Source organism: Urocampus carinirostris, chromosome 6, assembly GCF_059441175.1.
Source record: "Urocampus carinirostris isolate Australia breed hairy pipefish chromosome 6, RoL_Ucar_1.0, whole genome shotgun sequence".
Taxonomy (NCBI): Eukaryota; Metazoa; Chordata; class Actinopteri; order Syngnathiformes; family Syngnathidae; genus Urocampus; species Urocampus carinirostris.
Window position 1 is genome coordinate 36890294 of NC_142354.1, and position 19462 is coordinate 36909755.

Below are 19462 nucleotides of genomic sequence, written 5' to 3' on the forward strand. Positions count from 1 at the left end.
ATAGAACTCTCGAGAACATTTTCTTTGGTTTGGATTTTCTAGGGAATGAGTGAATTTATATCACTAAAATAAGTTAATATTAATCTCATTTTGGTGAATGAACTCCATTTTCGGCGACATCATGGGGCATCCTCCGAGAGCCAGATAGGATTAGCGTACTGGTTAAAGAACCACACACACATGCAACAGTTGGGCAGTGTCTGTTGTCATTTGGTGGATGGGCTTAAAATTGATTCTTTGTTATTTGTTTAGTGTGGTGAAGGCCCTGGGGAAGAAAATGTCTCACCCTGCTAATTCTTATTTTGAGGGACCCGTACCAGGGTGCAGAGAGCAACAGATCAAAGAGATGGAGCCCAGGGTAAGCGAGGCCATTTACAATGGTAATGGCTTTGCTTTGGTATTGCCGGCAATGTCCTCAAGACTGGACGAAGAGCAGCCAATGATTTTCTGGGCTGTGTTGATTTCTTTTTGTATGTTTCTCCTGTCCTCTACAGTGCTCTCAGCATACCACACTGTTACTCTGTATGCCTGAAAGCTCTCCACTGTGGTTTTCTTGTGTTGAAAGCAATGTTGAAATTGTCACAGACCAGAACGGACACAGGACTCAAATGCATACGTTTCTCAGTTTTTATTGAAAAGAGAGGGAGAGTAAGGCTTGCTTGCTTGATCCGAGGACTGACGGAAAATGGGAGCTACCGAGGTGGGAGTGACACTTCCGTGTCGGACAAAGACAGGCGGGAATGGGAAGTCGTTCGCAATCGGGGTTGTAGGCAGGAGGCAGGCAGGAAATGGAGCAAAACGGGTCAGGTAACAGGGGCAAGCAGAAGAGGCGTAGTCAGGTCCAGAAACGGGTCAAAACGGAGATCAGGCATTAGACAGGTTTCAACAGGGACGGAGTCGGACGGGAACGCTTACTGAGTGAAACACAACAGCTCGCAACGATCTGACAAAGTCTGAACTGAAGCCGGGGCCTTCAGAAGGGTGTGGCCACCAATCAGCTTGTCCGGGCTTTTGGTGCCAATCAAGCCGCCGCAGGTGTTCCAAATTGGCAATTATGACAGAAATCATTTGTATGTGATTGCATTTTTTACAAAATTCCTTTATTTTCCACACTGAACTACTGAGTCAGACCTTATTGACAGCTGTCATAAGTTTACTGTATCCGACAAGCAAGGAGATCAATAGTTTTTCATAGTAATGTAGTGAGAGCTTGGGGTGGTGGTCGTGAACAGTACATAACGTTGCTCAGTCCTGTTTGCATGGGATCCCAGGAAAGCAGATTTTTTCGGGGTGGGTTTTTTATTTTACTTTTGTATTTACTTGTTGTTTTTCTTGCCCATCCACTACAGTAGGTGGCATTGTTGGTATCTTTTTTTTCCCACCTTGATCTGTGACTGATTTTATTCCCAGATTAATGTAATGGTTGTTTTTTTCCTCTTGTGCATTTAAATTTGTTTCTGTTAAACTGTGTAGGTGTTTCATTAAACCTTAATTTGCTTGTCGTGTTTTTAGAATGTCGAATAATTGAATGCAGTTTACCAACTGGTAAAGGACAAAGATGAAATTGTTGAAGAAGGTGGCCGCGAAAAGCCAAATGTCAAGGAAGATGGCGGCCATAAATGACAAAAACAGTCTATCGACTCAGATCTGGAGGCTTCTCTTGCTACTGGTAAACATTAAAACCAGAACTGTTTAATCTGTTTTATTTGGGGAGCAAACCCCTACCCAAACAAAAACACCGTAAAAAGGGATTGGCACCGGCAGGCTGTACCAGCCCTAAACACACCACAGAAAGTAGTGCCCCGACGACCCAGGTGGTTCAGGTTTCCTTGGACTGTGCTAAAAAAATAATGATATTAATTCAAATGAATTAATACCAATTTTAATCAGCATAAAATGTCAAGCATTTACAAGCACTTCACCAACAATTCAAGTACTTTTTAATCCTTGAAAACCCAGCATTAAAATTCAAGCATTAGCAAGGATTTTAACGACCCATATAAACCCTGAATATAAGCTTGAATCGTAATAAACTTAGTATGGGAGGCTGATTTTCCAAAATTTACAAATGCAAGAATAAATGGTGTGAGGCAATAAACGATGTCTCAGGTGCCAGCGCTAACACGACAGCTACTTTCCCATGTTTGCATCTGCCAGCTTTATTCAACGCAACAGTTGGTAATGCAGGGTTTCTATGGCTACAGCGGGAACAAGAATCTGGTTATTCATGCAAAGGAGATGTTTCTTTCAAATAAAATTGAAAATATCTATGTGTGCTCTTTACCCATTTAATACCCTCTGACAATGAAGCAAAAACATTGATTCGAAAAATAAGTAAAAATGCATTAACTATCATAACAACGTACATTTCTTATGAATAGTTTTGTAGGTCAAGAAATTTAGATTTATATTGCAAAACATGCGCCTCAATTAGATAGAACTGACATCATTGTTTGCCATTGTGTTGCTACGGGAACCCGTAAAACCAAAAACCTAGCGAAGAGCTTGGCATTCACAGAAGAACTTTGAGTGTCTGTATTTTATATTCTTCCTTGTGCTTTTAGCACTTCTTTTTGTTTGTTAGACACAAAACAGTGACATCTAGTGGTCAAATAATACAAACTGTCCCTTTGAGTTAAAACTAAAACCTATTGTATGTTTTGTGCATATATTTAACTATCTGCAGACAAAGATTCCTTTTGATTACAAACGTTTTTATTTTGGGGTGGTAAGACACTCTTTATGATTATTACATAACACATTGGAGTTTGTTAACTTTATAGCTTTGGTCATGACTGTAAAAAAAAAGTAGGCTACGTGGAGATGATGAAAGTGTCAGATAAGAAAAAAAGTCACCACCATGTGGTGACATATTATATGTAGGTTTAATTATCTTTCACTTAACAATGGATTTATTTTGGAAGCAAATCCATAGGTTCAGATCTGAGCGATACAACAAGAAAGTCAACCCATCCGATTTTTGTGATGTCTTTGGAAAACATCGCAATCTAAAATCTTGTCATTCGACAGATTTTACGGTACTTTGTATTTGGAAGAACAAATATTTAGAAAATAGGGATCACATCTATGACAATTATAGATTTTTTTCAGACTCAAATAAAACACAACTGTTGTAATTCCTACTGATCACAAGGTAAAATATCAATATTGTACAACACCGGCTGCAATATCTGTAGAAAACCTTTATTTATTACAACAAATATACAATATTATAGAATACTCAAGCATTTGGTTAACAAATAAAAGTACTGTGTAAACGTTTAACAATGTAGATGCCAGTGTGTGATAGCATAAATGTGAAGTACATTGTAAAGCGCTTTGGGAGGTCTTCAGTGGCTTGAAAAGTTTTTTGTAACAATGTAGTTTTTATTTCTTGTTCCATTCATTTTTTAACTTCAAATGTAATGAATGCTATACACACCTTGTGTAAGGAAAAAAGGTAAATCAACCAATCAATAAAGACGTTATATTAGGGAATACAATGATTTATCTTTACTCGTGTTGTGTGACTATGTTAAAGTAAATCCAATATTAGTATATTTAACAATGATGATATGATGTGATTTGTTTCCTTTTTTCATTACTCTTAATAATGATTTGGTTTTCCAAAATACATTTTTGGGTGAAAAGTTTTTGTGACGTAAACTATAAAAACTCCGGATTTTTCCCTTCAGCCCATATGTTTCTTTCTGGGTTTCTTTCGGTTGTTGTATAAAGTAGTTTATTTTTGATTCATTGTAATTTTTTATTTGGGTGAACAAGGGGAAAACAATCGAATGTCAATCAAACACATCAATCAAGACAATTATTATAGGTGCCTTTGATAAGAATCCCCAGTAATAATGGAAAAACATACCCCATAAATTAGAAAAAACAATGTGAAAGCGGACTTTGAGAACTGTTTTGCAATACTGTCATGATTGCAGATTCAAGGCATCTGAGACAGCCCAATTGGCGCCAACAGCCCCGAGAGCTGGGCTTTTTAAACCCCCGGCTTTCAAGAGAACACCGTCAGATCGTTGCAAACCGATAACACAATGCAGTAACATCTAGTGGTCAAATATGACAAAATCTCTCTTTGAAGTACAATAAAAAAAACAAGGCGAACTAAATGGAACAAAAATCAGACAAACAGACATACGGATGAGATCATAAATTTAAAGTTGATAAAATAGTTCCAGCAGAGAAAGCATTTTCATCAAATGCCAAGATCTATTCAACACCACAGAAGAATGTTATCCACTAAATAATTCAGATACGGAACATTTTAACCAAAACCACCAAGTAGCATTATTTACCACTCAAATGTTGTGTGGGGATTGTTTCTGTTTGTCTTAAAGTCCTGTAAATGTTCATTCATCCATTATCTGCACCGCTTATCCTCAGTAGGGTCGCAGGGTTCCTGGAGCCCATCCCTGCTGTCCTCGGGCAGTGGGCAGGGGACACCGTGAACTGGTTTCCAGCCAGTTGCAGAACATGAATAATAATTATGGAGGACTTTAACATTCATATGAACTCCTCACACAGTTTACTTTCTATTGCGTTTCGGCCTCTAATTGACACATTTGGTTTTAATCAACTGATTGATTTGCCGAGACATAAAGATGGAAACACACTAGACTGACTCGAGGAGTTTCAATTTCAAATGTGACGGTGTTACTGTGTGCTAACGTTATTTCAGATGATTATTTTATATGAGGTGTTGGCTAAATGTTGTATTAAAGAAACTAAAGGATTTAGTGGCCGCAATATTTGCACTGGTATAGTTTCTGAGCTCTCTGATCTCTTTTTCAGGAGCAGTCGCATTGTTTCCTTTATATAAAGTCTCTATTGACTCACTCATGAATGAGTTTAATGCTACTCTGGCTAGTGTCATGGATTCCATGGCGCCCCTACGGCTTAAATTACGACCTAAAAGACGCACGCCTTGGTTTACTGATAAAACAAGATCGCTTAAACAAGACTGCAGAAAATCTGAACGAAAATGGCGCACTACTGTTTCTTTCTAAAGTACTTGAAAAAGTTGAGCACAGCAGCTGAACGATTTTATATTCGAGAACAATCTTTTTGAATCAATGCAATAAGGATTCAGGGCTAACCCCTCTACTGAGACAGCCCTGATTAAGGTAACCAATGATCTTCTACAAGCAATGGACTCCGGCGCTTCATCACTCTTGCTGCTGCTGGACCTTATGGCTGCCTTTGACACTGTGGTCCATAATATTTTACTAGAACGGTTGGAAAAATGCATTGGTCTCTCAAGAACGGTCTTCTTATGGTTCGGATCCTACCTCTCAGATAGGACTCATTGTGTTAAATAAGGTTGAAATGACATCTGAGCCCTTTAGTGTTACCTGTGGTATATATATAGATATAATTTCTCCCTATTTTCCGATACGGAACGTTCACTCAGAAAATGCTGGTCTACTAGTAATCCCAAGAGCCGCAGGTTCGAGAGCATCCTCCATTCGGGCTCCGGTGTTGTTGAATGCTCTTCCCCCTGAGATCTGATCTGCAACCTCAGTGGAACTGTTAATATATGACTTGACTTGACACACAGAGACAGACAACTCACTCGTTCATTCACGCCTAAGGACAATATGGACCGGCCAACTAACCTGACATGCATGTTTTCGGAATGTGGGAAGAAACCGGAGTGCCTGGAGGAAACCCACACAAGCACGGGGAGAACATGCAAACTCCTCACAGGAGGATTCAATCCCATGACATCAGAACTTTTCTTTCAATTGGTGATAGCTGTCAAAAAAGATGCAAAAATTGGAACATTTCCTAGGGTAAAATACACAAATATGTTGTCTTTGAATCGCATGTGTCAAAAAGATTAAAATTTGCCGATGGAAATAATACATTTTACGAATTCTAAAAATACATCAAAAATAATATTTTTTCTTTCAATATGTATTTTTAGAAAAAGGATCAACACTTCAAAGTAGTAAATTATCTTGAGGAGGAAAAGGAATTCCTTTCAAACACCGGCTGATGATTTACTCACTTCAAGTTGCGATGTTTGTTTTCAACGTGAACTGTTTAAATACGCTGTCAGCACAAGACTAACAATCACTTCAAATTTGAAATTGCAGTCAATGTTTACTTTTTTTAAAAGTGAATAAAAAACTGTTTTTACAAAACCCAGCATACATTTCAGGGCCATGAACACATTAAACAACATCCTAAATTATCATGTACTGGTACTCTAATATCTATCTATCTATCTATCTATCTATCTATCTATCTATCTATCTATCTGTCTATCTGTCTATCTGTCTATCTGTCTATCCATCTATCCATCTATAAATCTATCCATCTATCCATCTATCCATCTATCTATCTATCTATCTATCTATCTATCTATTTATCTATCTACCTTGGTCATATCCCTCAAGAGGGGTGACCGACAGCAAGACAACACATACAATAACAAAAAAATAGCAAAAAACCACACACAAAATATTTGGACCATGGCCAACCCAATTGCCCAAACACCCAAACAAGTTAGGCACCTCGGCACCCAAGTTGGTCATGCTTTCGTTCCTCCAGATGAAATGGGACACAAAAAAGCGGCCATGTCACTCGGGTCAGGGTGACACAACACACTCTTTTGTTCAACAGCAGGGCCCGACAGCTTTCACTGGTTTACCCCTGCCGCATCATACAGGTGCCCAGCCCATCCTTAAGAACACGTCCACAATCCCACTATCCTTTCACAACACCTCTCCACTCCTTCCTATGACCAACAAGAGCTCTAGCTTCCATTCTATTTAGACCACTTTCCTCAAATATGTTTTGGTTATATTTAAATGACTGCATTACTGTTTCTCTGACACACAGCCGATTTGTATCACATTCGCAGTTTTGGAATGAAACTTTGTTATTACCTAATGTGACGACCATGACCTCAATTGATTTTGCTTTTAGTCACCTGAAATCTTGCTTCAGCAGCAATAAAACATTGAGAAAAAAAATCCAGACATCTGACATTTGAGTGTGCAGACGTCACTGCACTATCATTCATTTCCTCCTCTACATTTCAACAGTTGTTAGGCCAACTACAATATACTCCCACTCGTCGGTACAGCTGGGTGACTTGTACCGCATAGAGCCATTTACACTTCGATTAGCAAGTGCAATTATCTCTGCTGACTTACCGTCTTATCAGTGTTAGGGTCCAGTCCTAGACATGTACTCATTCATACATCAAATTCATATCTGGGCTTGTTGCCGGAAGTGAGGCTCCAAGGAAGCGTTGCCTCATATTCATTTATCTATTAAATTAGTTATTTATTTTCTGAGTTACTCGTCAGCTATTTTTTTGCTTTTGTTTTTCAACAGCCAAAGTGTGAAAAAAACATTAAAAAATCTCTGCTAGAAGAAAAATAGTTTCAATACATGTTTTATTGGCACAGTTTTTTTCCCGACACAGTTTCACAAGTTATTTGGGCCGAACAAAGTATTGAAGTGAAAAGTATGGCGACTGTCAATGCAACGAGTAAAACGACTGAGACCTGGCTCATCGACCTTTGTAAAGATCTTGGCCATCTCCCAAAACAAGAACACCTTTTCCACAACAAGGTTCGCTGCCTCCTTGACCACCTTCTTTTCTTTATTGTTGGAAGCAAAAGAACCGACTCAGCACATTTCTCAAGGAGGGCAACTGCCTTCCCATCATCGGCTAGGGGTTCAACTGACGGATGAGCCAGACCTCTGTTGCTCGCCTTGATGCATTCACAGTCATCATACTATTCACGGCCCAGATAATACCTGAAATTAAGAAATATATACTGTATTAATTTACAAATAAAAACATTAATTGAGATTTATTAATAATTATTAAACACTAAATTTAAACATTTGCTTTGAAAAACTCCAATAGGGCCACTTCATAACTGTTGTATTGCATAAAATCAAATACAGTATCGCGATAAATAAAATATATTTTTTACAAAAAAACATCAATCGAAAAACGTAGCCAGCTATTTGAATGTTGACCAGAAGCCCTATGAAAAATATAGTTTTTTGGGGGGGTTCATAAACGGACTTAGGCTAAGAAATCAAGTTAAGTGTAATTGTATTGCGCTAAACAAAGACAAACAACAAAGTGTTTTAAATTAAATACCATCGGTTTCCACAAATGTTCTCTATTTGATGAATGGTAGTCATTATATACAGCTACTGAGGGTGTTTTGGAATGGCTCCTGGCTTTGGCGACGTCCAATGGACATATTTAAAACTGCAGGTCATTGTTTGACGAAAAGCAACTTATTTCATCACCCACGAGCAAGGCGAGGGTGGTGATAATATCATCCTGCAATGTTTTCAAGTATAGACCACCATGCACCAAAGGCAGTCTGGTAGGTTACCCTGGATGTGAAAAATGCCAAATAAAAAGCCGACTCAGCACCTTTGATTTGGTTAACTTAGCATTTTTTCAGAAAGACATCCCGGGACCGAGTGACATCGGATAAAGATTTTAGTCTCCATCTGGACTCAGTCTTACACTTTGGGTTTTCCATCCCCATGTGCCAATGACCCTGCCAAAAAGGGAAACGAGACCTGAAAATGGTTCTGCGTCTCAATGCGGGTGATGCTCTAATGATGTACAACCATCTTAATTTTCTTATGCTTTTCTCAGCATTGTCTCTCTGGGCGGATTAAGTGTTATGGTCCACGGCCCGTAGTCTGGCAACCTTTTTTTCCTAAATTGCCCTTAGTTTTACCTACTTTTTGCAGAACAAGGGATTCAAGCTTCAGTTGTCTCTTGAGCTCATTTTGGCCCGAAAGATAAGCTTCAATTCATCCTATGAAGTCACAAGTTGTAAAGAAATAAAATACAACCAATGAATGGAGTTCTTCAAAGGTCTGGCGACCATTGTAGTTCAAAGTTTGTGTGTCTCAGCAACAGTAGCGAAGGGGCGGAACAGCAAATTTACATCATAACCTGCGACAATTTACTACATCCTGTATGCTCTGGCAGAAAAAATACGTAAAATACGTCACTGGATGAGGCATCCTTATTGACACGATGATCGCGGGATGCTATTCAGACAGAGAAGTGGATTTATGGATTTTCTTTTACGGCCTGTAAAAAACGAAGCAATACTCATTAACCCGTGAGAAAACTTTGCTCCCATTGACCACACCTTTGCTCACATGGCGGTATCAGGATTTAAAAAGCTGGCTCGGATCTCGAGAAGCAAGCACACGCTCCAGACATCAGAATCACAACAATGAAGATCACACTTGTTTGTATCACTCTCCTGCTCGCTGTTGCATGCCAGAGCTCCCAAGCCGTGCTGGTCGAGGTAAGTAACATGCCATGTTCGGCGGTCAATCTCAAGTGATAGCTGGGACCTCAATTTTCTTTTTATGTCGTCTCTCACAGGAGAACGGCCTGTCCTTCTCCCTGGAAGCCGTCAAGAGGCTTCAGGAGATGTTCGAGAGCTCCAGGTCGCCGCTGCAGAATCCACGGCTGCGGGCCAGCACGCCGTCCATGTGCGAGGATCCCATGCTGCCACAGGAATTGCTGCCCTTGTGCAAGCAAAAGGGTGCATCTGCATCACTCGCCAGACTAGGTGAGGATTTTGCTCATTTTCCTATTCTAAAGTTGAGATAGGCAATAAAAGTTCAATTCGGTCCCAAAAGTAAAATTTAAGTTTACACATGTTCATTTAAGGTGAGGTCCGTCGTTTGTGGCGCCCTTAAAAAGTTGAAAGTAGAATTTTTTCCACTGCGCCTATCTGCTTTTATCTTAGTGATGATATTTGGCAACATAGGGGAAGGAGGCGTGAGGAGTGATTTAATGATTGGCTCTGTTGTTTTTTTGTTAGTGTAGCAAGAAAATGGTGAAAGTAAGAAGGTCTGTTTCAAAAACAGTCCAAACAAGCCAATATAGAACCATAAAAAGGTGAAAAACATCAACAATGTATTCAAGCGCAACGAAGAAATGTGCCACATGAGAAGCTTGGCATAGGCCGTAATGATGACTTAAGCCAAAAGATGGCGTCAGCAAGTATAACATTTCCAAATTTCGGACACCCCATTTAAATACAACAAAATTATGATGATTTTGATTGTTTCTTGTGGATGATCCAAATGTAATTGCATTTAATTTAATTAGGATGTTTGCAGCCGATTCGTCCACCGCATCCAAATTAGTGTAAAAAAAAATTATTACAACTCATGTGGAAATCTGTATTATGAACAAATGTATAATACATAAAAGTAATTTCATTACTTGAATGATAAAAAAACAAACCACACAATTACATAACTCTCTGCACTGTTCTTGAACCATTGGCTGAAAATTTAGCTCATATTATGGATTATTTTTCTTTTTTACACTAATTTGAAATGATGTCTTTCGTGTATTACATTTTACCGTAATTGAAATTGATTATTCTGGTATATATAAAGAAAAAGAATCCTTTAAATTAATTTTAAGCACTTTTTTTACTTACATTAGCATTATGTAGAGATAAAATGTGTGTGTTTTTTTTTAATACCTAAAAATAATTCGACATCCCCTAAGATAATCAAGGTTGTAATTGGCAATATTATCTGATATAATTTTTTTTGAGAATTTTGCTAATTAAAATGTATTTTACTAAAAAAAGTATTTGATGCTAAGATTTCTTTCTTATATATCATGTATAATAAAGGTTTAAAAATATCGTAAAATAAGATATAGGGCTTAAAATAAGCTAAATGTCTAGAATTGTTGTTATTTTTTGTGCAAAGTTTTGATGTTGATGGCAAAAAAACTGTTTTTATCTTTGCAGCCATGGTGCCGCTGGACATCTGCGAGATTTGCGCCTTTGCTGCCTGCAGCGGATGCTAAAATGACACCAGAAATGTGCTCCTTTTTGTCTTCTTAACTGTAATTTTCATGTATTCATTTCATTTATTTAAAAATATTTTTTGTACCAGAAACAACAGTAATCAGTAACGAATTACTAAATGAAAACTGTTACTTAAAAAAGGGGAGGAGAAGAAAAAAAGCATTTGCCACCTTTTTTGTCATTGGTTTGTCTTTAAAATTTTCTTGTTACATTTCTACCCCAACGTACATTGTGGAACTATTTAAACGTCCTCATTTATGTTTTTGTCTGGAATAAAAATGTGTGTATAGCAAGTCATGAAAGTGTGTCCAAGTGCATGTTTCAAACATTGTTAGCGTAACAAACAGGAACAGGCACGTTTTTTTTTTCAAAGGTAATGTTTGCACTCTTGACTCATGTTTTCATCTTAAAACCCACACACCCTCTGATAGATATGTTTTCTTCTTTTTGCTAATACTGCGTATCAGATCTCAATGAGAAAAATACCTAGGTAAGTCAGTAAAAGAATGACAAATAACAATTTTATAAATGCGGTATGCTCTACATATTGGTATCTTCCTACCGAGTATTGAACAGTATGTACTCATTACAGACATATACAGTAATCCCTCGGTTATCGAGGAACTGAACGTTAAAATCCACAAAGTAGCAGCGCCCCTTCATAAAAGACTCCAGGGGTTAAACTTACCTCAAAATGACATCCTTATCTGACCGTAACACAATAACAACTTTAGATCAACAAATAAATAAATAATGTCGTTGAATGAATAGTCATTACAGAAAAGTACAACCAAATTGGAGGGCTTCTCCTTTCAGTGCGACAAACCGATATAGAAAGCGTCTGGCCAGCTGTATCCTAGCATCTGGTATACTCAAATAGACTACAGCGCTGGGGCAACCATACTGTGGTGAATCGTGCCAAATTGCAACACAGAGGTTTAAGGTCGGCTTTCTGTGTGTTTGTCATTGACGCTTGACGCTGGAACACACCAAATTGCATTGGTTTGGTATCATTTCTTGGGTATTAATGGAAACTTCAGCAACCTGGCATTGATGAAGATAATACGGAAAGAGAACTGTAGCGTTTTGGATGGACAAATTGCACTGCTATTCATTTCGGATGTATACATTGAGAATTTTGAGGACTTTGTGGGGGAAAAAGTTAAGAATTTGTGATTACGTTGTATATGTCAGTATTTGGCACGCCACCTTGTCCCAGAGGGCGACAACCAAGTGTACAGCAAGACAAACCTGAGCCCTATCTCTACACACCCTGTTCCTAATTATACAAAAACTTTATATCTACTGCTCGGTCAGCACACTGTGTGGGGTCATTGCGGTTGTCTTACACTATCATCTATGTAAATGAGAATGTAAATGGTCTGCATTTATATAGCGCTTTTCAAGTCAATGAAGACCTCCCAGAGCGCTTCACAATGTGCTTCACACTTTTCCCTTTTACACACCAACTAACGGATAGCAGCATCAGCAATGCAAGGCAAACTACCTGCTATCGGAGGCATTAGTCAAGTCAAGTCAAGTCATTTTTATTTGTATAGCCCTTAATCACAATTAGTCTCTAAGGGCTTCACAAGTTATTACATATAAGAAGTTTAGGTTATTCGTATGCTATAGAGTAGAAGTGAGTTTTAAGCCTAGATTTAAACATTTCCACCGAGGTTGCAGATCGGATCTTAGGGGGAAGAGCATTCCACAACACCGGTGCCCGGATGGAGAACGCCCCCAAACCAGCGGAACACTTCTTGGCTCTTGGGATCACCAGGAGACCGGCGCTCTCGGAACGAAGGCTTCGGGCCGGGACATAGGGGGAGATCAGATCTGAAAGATGTGAGGGGGAAAGTCCATGTATGATTTTGTATAGTAGTAGGAGAGCCTCGAACGACTTGTGATTTTTAGAGGTGCGAGGAGTAAATTTGAGCGTTTTTTCAGAAATGAGCGCGACACAGCCACCCTTTTTCAACGTGCGTGCTATATGGCTACTCTCTTAATGTGGGGGAGAAGCATAATTTAGCGCTAAATACTCATCCGGGCGTAACCAAGTTTCTCAAAGACCGATACAGTTAAGTTTATAATCGCGAATAATATTATCTACAAGTAAAGCTTTAGGAGCGAGCGATCTAACATTCAAGAGACCAAATTTTAGCTTTGAATCATTTAACTTAGCTGTAGTCTTTGTAGAGATCGTCACGAGCTGCCGTTCGTGTGCGTTGGGCTTCAGGTGTCGGTGGGCTCGCAGAATCGACGAAGAAATGATGGTTGGATTAGACAGATCTTGCCTAAGGACACAGAGGAGCCAGGAATCAAACCTGAACCTAAAGATCTGTGTACATGCAAGATTAAAAGTCACAAAGGTAAATCACAGAATTATTTGTGGCTCTGCAGAATACGTGATTTACTCCAGACTTTTTTATTTGTCCTGGAGACATTGGAAATTGGCTTTGAAAGTCCATAAAAAGGGCTTGAATTTGGCTATGAAAAGGGTTAGGAACACTGTGATCCGACTTATTTACTTGTATTATCTCTGCTTTAGCACTGTATCTACAGTAAGTTTGATTTTTCTGGCAATATCTCCGACATACTCGGATTGTGTGCTTACCAATTAAGTTGAAAGTGAGTACTGTGCAAATGTGACCTTCAGATGTGTCAACATTCCTGGACACTTCTCCTTTTCCATTTTGCCTTTTGCATGCAATAACAGGTATGTTTAAAGACTGCATACATAGCTTCACTATCGCTGTGTGTGCCCCAAGGGTCTGACATTTATGATAATGATGACGATGATGACTCTTTGGGAGCCAAAGTCAACAATGAAACTTCCCTTTGGAGGACTGGGCAAACACAAAGATCCCAGCAAAGGGTAGTTTGAGTACTCTGTAGAATTCAAAAGAATCCAACAGAGTTTTAGTTGCACACACACACACACACCTTCATTCCTGATGTTAATCAATAATTGCTAACACTTCCCACACCTATTATAAGCATTGGCGCCAACCTACAGGTAGCATAGGTGAAAGAAAGTCGATTAGTGAAAGAATCTCTGCGTCGTGGAGCTCGTCTTAATCGCCATGAAAAGTGTGATTGCTCTCGCCTTACTGCTGAGTCTGTGCGTCACTGCCTGGTGTGTGCAAGTCAAGGTGAGTATGGGGTATTTTTGTCATTATAAAGGAGCTGGATTTTATAAAACTGCAGAACGTAATTTATTGGCTGAGATTTTGCAAAATCTTGGCCTCTTATATTCCTGAGAACTTGATTCTGGTTTATATTTCAGAAAGCCTTAAATATAACAATGATGACTGATACATGTGGAAAAAATACTCTCATATTATAATGTTTTTGTTTTAGTTTTGGGAAATGTTCTTAATTTTTTTTACCGGTCAAATTCAGAAAATGCGTTCTGCAAATAACTCTTAACCGCTTTCTACCATTCGGACGTGATTTAGGCATATATTTTGTAAGGCTTTAATAATTGCAATGATGACTGATTCACGTGTAAATTACTCTCAGAAATGTTTTTGTTTTAGTTTTTGGATCATTTCTGAATTTTCGGTCTAATAACAACCTAATGTGTTTTTACCGTCAAGTTTACATAATGTGTTCTGCAACTAATTCTTGGCCACTTTTTTTATAAGAATGTGATACTGGTACATATTTCACAACACTACAATAATTCTGATTATAACTGGTTCGCGTGTAAAAATACTCTGATAAGAATCATTATTTTTGTTTTAGTTTATAGAAGATTTCTGGATTTTGTTTGTCTATTAACTATCTGATGATTTCTTTTTCTGGTCAAATTCCGAAAATGTCTTCTGCGAAAAGTTCTTGATGGCTTTTTAGAGCTGAAGTGGGCAAGATGATATCCGTCTAACAAAAATATGGGCTCTTTTTTGTAAAAAAAAGTCGTTATACGACGTACCCAATTCGAAATCTTTGAAAAACATAAAAAACCTATACGTTGACAGGTATGTTACGTGAGCCTCTTGCATTTCAGTGTCAAAGTGGTGGACCTAGGAGCTGGATACAAAAAGTATAGTGAATTCAAAATCCATAATAATAATATGAATGTCGTGTTTTGATTAGTGTGCAGGAATGCAGCCAAGTTTATTTTCAATTTTAATTTAAATGGCTGATCACTTTGCATGCGAACTTAATGTCGTGGTCACGATATATAAACACTATCAGCGTGTGTTGTCATCAGTAATAAGTAGACGGTCCAAAGGTTGGAGCAAAAATCAAAACAAACTCTGAAAGCCATGTTTGCACGGTGCATTGAAAACATTACTTGGCACTCTACTTCAAGTCAAACAAGGCGCCTAGGCCTTATGTACAAATGTTTTTGTATTACTTTTTTTATTATTGTTATTATGAACCTGAACTTGTGTTTTCCTCTGCATGCAGGATGGTGATAGAAGCTTTCCCTTGGAGGCGGTTAAAGAATTGAAAGCATTAATGGACAAGGCGGGGGGGCGTCTCGGCCCTAGGCTGTCCCGCAGTGGTGCAATGGTCACTGTCTGCGCCGACCGTGATTTACCGAAGGTCTTCCATTCCGTGTGCACAAGCCAACGCGCTGCCGGTGTCTTTTCCAGACTTGGTAAGCCATATCTAGGAATCAAGTACAAAATGTGGGCAAAGTATTTTTTTTATCTTGCAAATCTGTTTTCATAATGGTATGACTTTGCTCATATTTAAAGAGAGATTGTGTATTATTTAGCGCTTACTAGTGATAAGAAAACGTAATTCATTAAAAAAGGAAAATAAAAAAAGAATAACGATTTTAATAATAAGCAAAAATAGATGAGCTATCGTATAAAGGTGCATTTATCTAAAATACAGTAATAACTCATTTTTCCCTGCAATTGTGTTCCAATTGTGTATTTATTAAATACTCTATTGGACATTGAAGCCAAAGAACTAAACTTATTTAAAGCCTCTAGCATTTGGTTTATTATTCTTTATCATCTTTAAACATTAAAAAAAGTTTTAATATTGTCATATTCCAGGTATTCCTCATAAAACATATTTATTACATAATGCCATTAGTGTTTTTAGTTTATTCCCCATTAAATTTCAACCCCACTCATGGAAGATTGTATGCACTGGCAGGTCATGCATCCAAGGCTTAACAAATAAAAGTATATACTTTCTTTTTTACAAGTAACTTTTATGCTCAAACTCATCACTGCCCGCTAAGAGCTGGAGGAATAATTTGGTTTGCATTTATTTAAAACATCATACATTTTGATAGAAATGACTTACAGACAAGGCAGCACGGCAGCGCAGTGGTTAGCGCATGTGCGGCACAGTTCAAGTCATGGGAACCTGTCGTGGGTTCAAATCCAGCTCCAGACTTCCTGTGCGGAGTTTGTATGTTCTCCCTGTGCTTGCGTGGGTTTCCTCCGGGCACTCCGGTTTCCTCCCACATTCCAAAAACATGCATTTCAGGTGGATTGGCCGGTCCTAATTGTCCCTAGGTGTGAATGAGCGAGTGAGTTGTTTGTCCCTGTGTGCCCTGTTCAGGGTGTCCCCTGCCCACTGCCCGATGATTGCTGGGATGGGCTCCAGCACCCCCGCGACCCTACTGAGGATAAGCGGTGCAGCTGATGAGATGAGATGAGAGACTTACAGACATGTTCAAAAAAATGTGTTAGGCATATCGAGAAGTGCAACTTTGTTATCAATGGAAAGCATTTTCCTTTTTCTTTTAGGCACAACCGCATTTGCTTTTGTTGGTCCAGAGCGTTTTGTTGGCAAGATTGCTTTTAGAGTAACTCGAAACTGAAAAAGAAATGCGCATATGTGATGTAGGTTCACCAAACTTTTTAGTTCAGTGTACAATTTAGACAACAATATTATTGACTATTAGGCAGACATAGGCCGAAAATGTATGAGGAAATCCGGAAAAGTAGCAAATCTGCTAAAAGTAAACCGCAGTACAGTGAGGAATTATTGTACTCGTAGGTCACGGGTGTCAAACAGGCGGCCCGCGGGCCGGATCAGGCCCGCTAAGGGATTGGATCCGGCCCACGAGACAACGCTCAGAGAAGCGCAAGAGAAAGAGAGCTGTAGGTTGAAATAGGTCCACTTGATGTTACCAAAACCAGGTGCCTCTCACAAACGCTGTACTTGTATTTCTCTCTCTCTCTAATCTATCTTTCTCTCTCTCTCTCTTCCCCCATTTTTCTCTCACTCCCTCTTTCTCTCTCTCTTTCACTCTCTCTGTCTCTTTTTCTCTTTCTTTGTTCCTTTTTGTCTCTTTCTCTCTGTCTTTTTACCTTCTTTTACTCTCTCTTCATGTTTTCCTTTACTCTTTCTCTCTCTCTATTGCTTTTCCCCTCTGTCTTTCCTCTTTCTCCCTTTCTCTCCTTGTCTCTTCTCTCCTCTTTTTCTCTCGTTCTATTTCTCTTTGGATACCATTCTTTCTCTTTCTTTCCCCCTCTCTCACTATTTCTGTTTTATCTCATGTTTCTCACGCTCTCTCTCTCTCTCTCTCTCCCTCTCTCTCTCTCTCTGTCTCTCTTTCTCTTTATTGTCCAACCCTCTTTACCTTTCTCTCCCTATCTTTCTCTTATTTCTTTCTCTCTTTTTTTCTTTCTCTCTAATCTACTAAACCGGCCCCCGAGAGAATGTTTGCTCTATCGTGTGGCCCCCGAGCTTAAATTAGTTTGACACCCCTGTCGTAGGTCAGGAAATCTGTATCTATTTTACATAACATGAGGCTCACTTAGAGGGAGCTGACATGTCTGCCATCTTTCTGCTACACGTACTCTACAAAACAAAAAGCCTTGTTAAAAGCTGGGCAAACAAATGATAAGAAAAATTGTGTCGTTTGGCCAATTAGAGTTTCTGTAGTTTGTAATCTTCCTGTTGCTTTATGGCACTCATTTTCGGTTGCTCTACGTGATAGACTGACATTTAGTGGTCCACAGTTTCCTTTTAAATTATTTGTATTTACAGTGTTTGCATTTATTATATAATTGAAACTATTAAATCTAATGAGTTAATAAAGACTGTATTCATGGAAATATATGAAGTTTGTTCTAAAAAAAAAATGTGTTTTTCTTCCTAGTGAATGTCCTCATTTCAGCAGACCCCTGTGAGATATGTGCTAACCCTTCATGTTTTGGCTGCCTACAATGAAGCTTTAATAAGTGATGACTATTTGCAAGCACTTTCTCCTGTTGTTTCCCTTTCTATATTTTACCAAATTGCTTTTTTCAAATGAAAAACTGACTGCATGTTCCGGATTTATTGACTCCACCGTCATGACAATAAAATGTGTTCTTTGCTTTTTTGTTCTTTTCTCTGAATACACCTTTCTTGTCTGGTTTGTATAATTACAAATGGTTCAACATTTAGGACTTTATTTGGTTCACGTGTGTTACAACAAGCGGACAAGAAGCATAGTTTATTATCGTTTTATATTTATATGATGGAGAACATAGTGTATTGAAAACGTTTTTAACAGTAGGAATATCTATTCAGTAAAACAAATTTAATAAAATCTAACAATACAATATGCAATTTTTAAATATTTCAGCTTAATGAGGATGAGCGTTTGGAGAATGAATGAATGAATGAGTGAGTGAATAAATGAATGAATAAATGAATGATTATGTCGTGAGACCAGAACAGAACAGGAAACCCCAGAGCATTCGTTACAGTTCTTTATTTAAGACAGCGTTCAGGGCTTGCGGGAGACGTGATGGCTGTCAGACGTCAGCAGCGGAGCCGAAAAGAAGGCTTCGGATCGGGTGGCCAATCGGAGGGCGGAAGACAAGCAGGTCGAGTTTACCGGGGCTGGAGAGAAGATCGTAGCGTGGGACGGAAGCAGGTCGGGTCGGAGGCAGGCAGAAACAGGTAAACAGAGTTCTAGACGATACGCGCAATCAGGAGAGTCACACAGAGTTACAATCGTAATATTCTGTCGAAGAGGTCTGGGCGCAGCGCGCTAAAGAACGAAGCGTCAGCCAATCAGAAGGCGCCCACATGATTGCTCCAGAGGCGTGTTCAGGAGAGTGATCAGACATGTAGTCTCTTGTTAATCGCTTGCCGCGCACTGCTGAACGGTTGTAATCGCTCACTGTGATTGCCTTACTGATCCAAAATGGCCGACGACAGTACAATGGATTTCGTTCTACAGCTTGCTTTGAGCGAGTTGGCTGATATGAGCGACAGTTCACATATTGACACAGTTAAGGTTATCCTAAACGCAGTGGAAGGGTCATACCTGTCTTGCATTGTTCACAAACATTACCAGGCAATGTAAGACGATATATTACATCGCCAACAGCACTCGTCAGGGTGAGATCCTCCATCTTCTGCACTGTCGACGCCATGTTGGAAATCAAAGTAAGCGGTCTTTCTCCCGTGATTACTCGGGCACGCGAGCGCTCAATAATCACTGGCCGTTCAGAAGCTAGCGATAGCTCGCGATAGCAATCACTCACTCTCCTGAACACGCCTCTGGTGACCAGAGTTAGCAATCATGACAGATTATTGTCAACATTCCTATCATGCTACTCCAACAATTAGGTAACTTGGGTTGTAGTCTTCTGCTTTATGGG

The 19462-nt window shown here is 39.0% G+C and overlaps 2 protein-coding genes across 2 annotated transcripts; both read left to right on the top strand.

Moving 5' to 3' along the window:
* The first annotated feature begins 9266 nt into the window (after positions 1-9266).
* LOC148364721 (guanylin-like) lies at positions 9267-10949 on the top strand. The gene is made up of 3 exons (XM_088337248.1): positions 9267-9341; positions 9422-9611; positions 10818-10949. Exons 1-3 carry the CDS (start codon positions 9267-9269, stop codon positions 10874-10876), a joined length of 324 nt encoding a protein of 107 aa, XP_088193374.1. The 3' UTR covers positions 10877-10949.
* A 3014-nt stretch (positions 10950-13963) lies between these two features.
* LOC148364722 (guanylin-like) lies at positions 13964-18035 on the top strand. The gene is made up of 3 exons (XM_088337249.1): positions 13964-14032; positions 15297-15489; positions 17965-18035. The coding sequence occupies exons 1-3, from the start codon at positions 13964-13966 to the stop codon at positions 18033-18035; spliced, it is 333 nt and encodes a 110-aa protein (XP_088193375.1).
* The last annotated feature ends 1427 nt before the right edge of the window (positions 18036-19462 follow it).

Bases quoted from the DNA above. Each gene is read 5' to 3' on its own strand.
- LOC148364721 (XM_088337248.1), top strand. From the start codon at position 9,267: ATGAAGATCACACTTGTTTGTATCACTCTCCTGCTCGCTGTTGCATGC. The intron at 9,342-9,421 runs GTAAGTAACATG...CGTCTCTCACAG, and splicing joins CCCAAGCCGTGCTGGTCGAG to GAGAACGGCCTGTCCTTCTC. The intron at 9,612-10,817 runs GTGAGGATTTTG...TTATCTTTGCAG, and splicing joins TGCATCACTCGCCAGACTAG to CCATGGTGCCGCTGGACATC.
- LOC148364722 (XM_088337249.1), top strand. From the start codon at position 13,964: ATGAAAAGTGTGATTGCTCTCGCCTTACTGCTGAGTCTGTGCGTCACT. The intron at 14,033-15,296 runs GTGAGTATGGGG...CTCTGCATGCAG, and splicing joins CCTGGTGTGTGCAAGTCAAG to GATGGTGATAGAAGCTTTCC. The intron at 15,490-17,964 runs GTAAGCCATATC...TTTTCTTCCTAG, and splicing joins CGGTGTCTTTTCCAGACTTG to TGAATGTCCTCATTTCAGCA.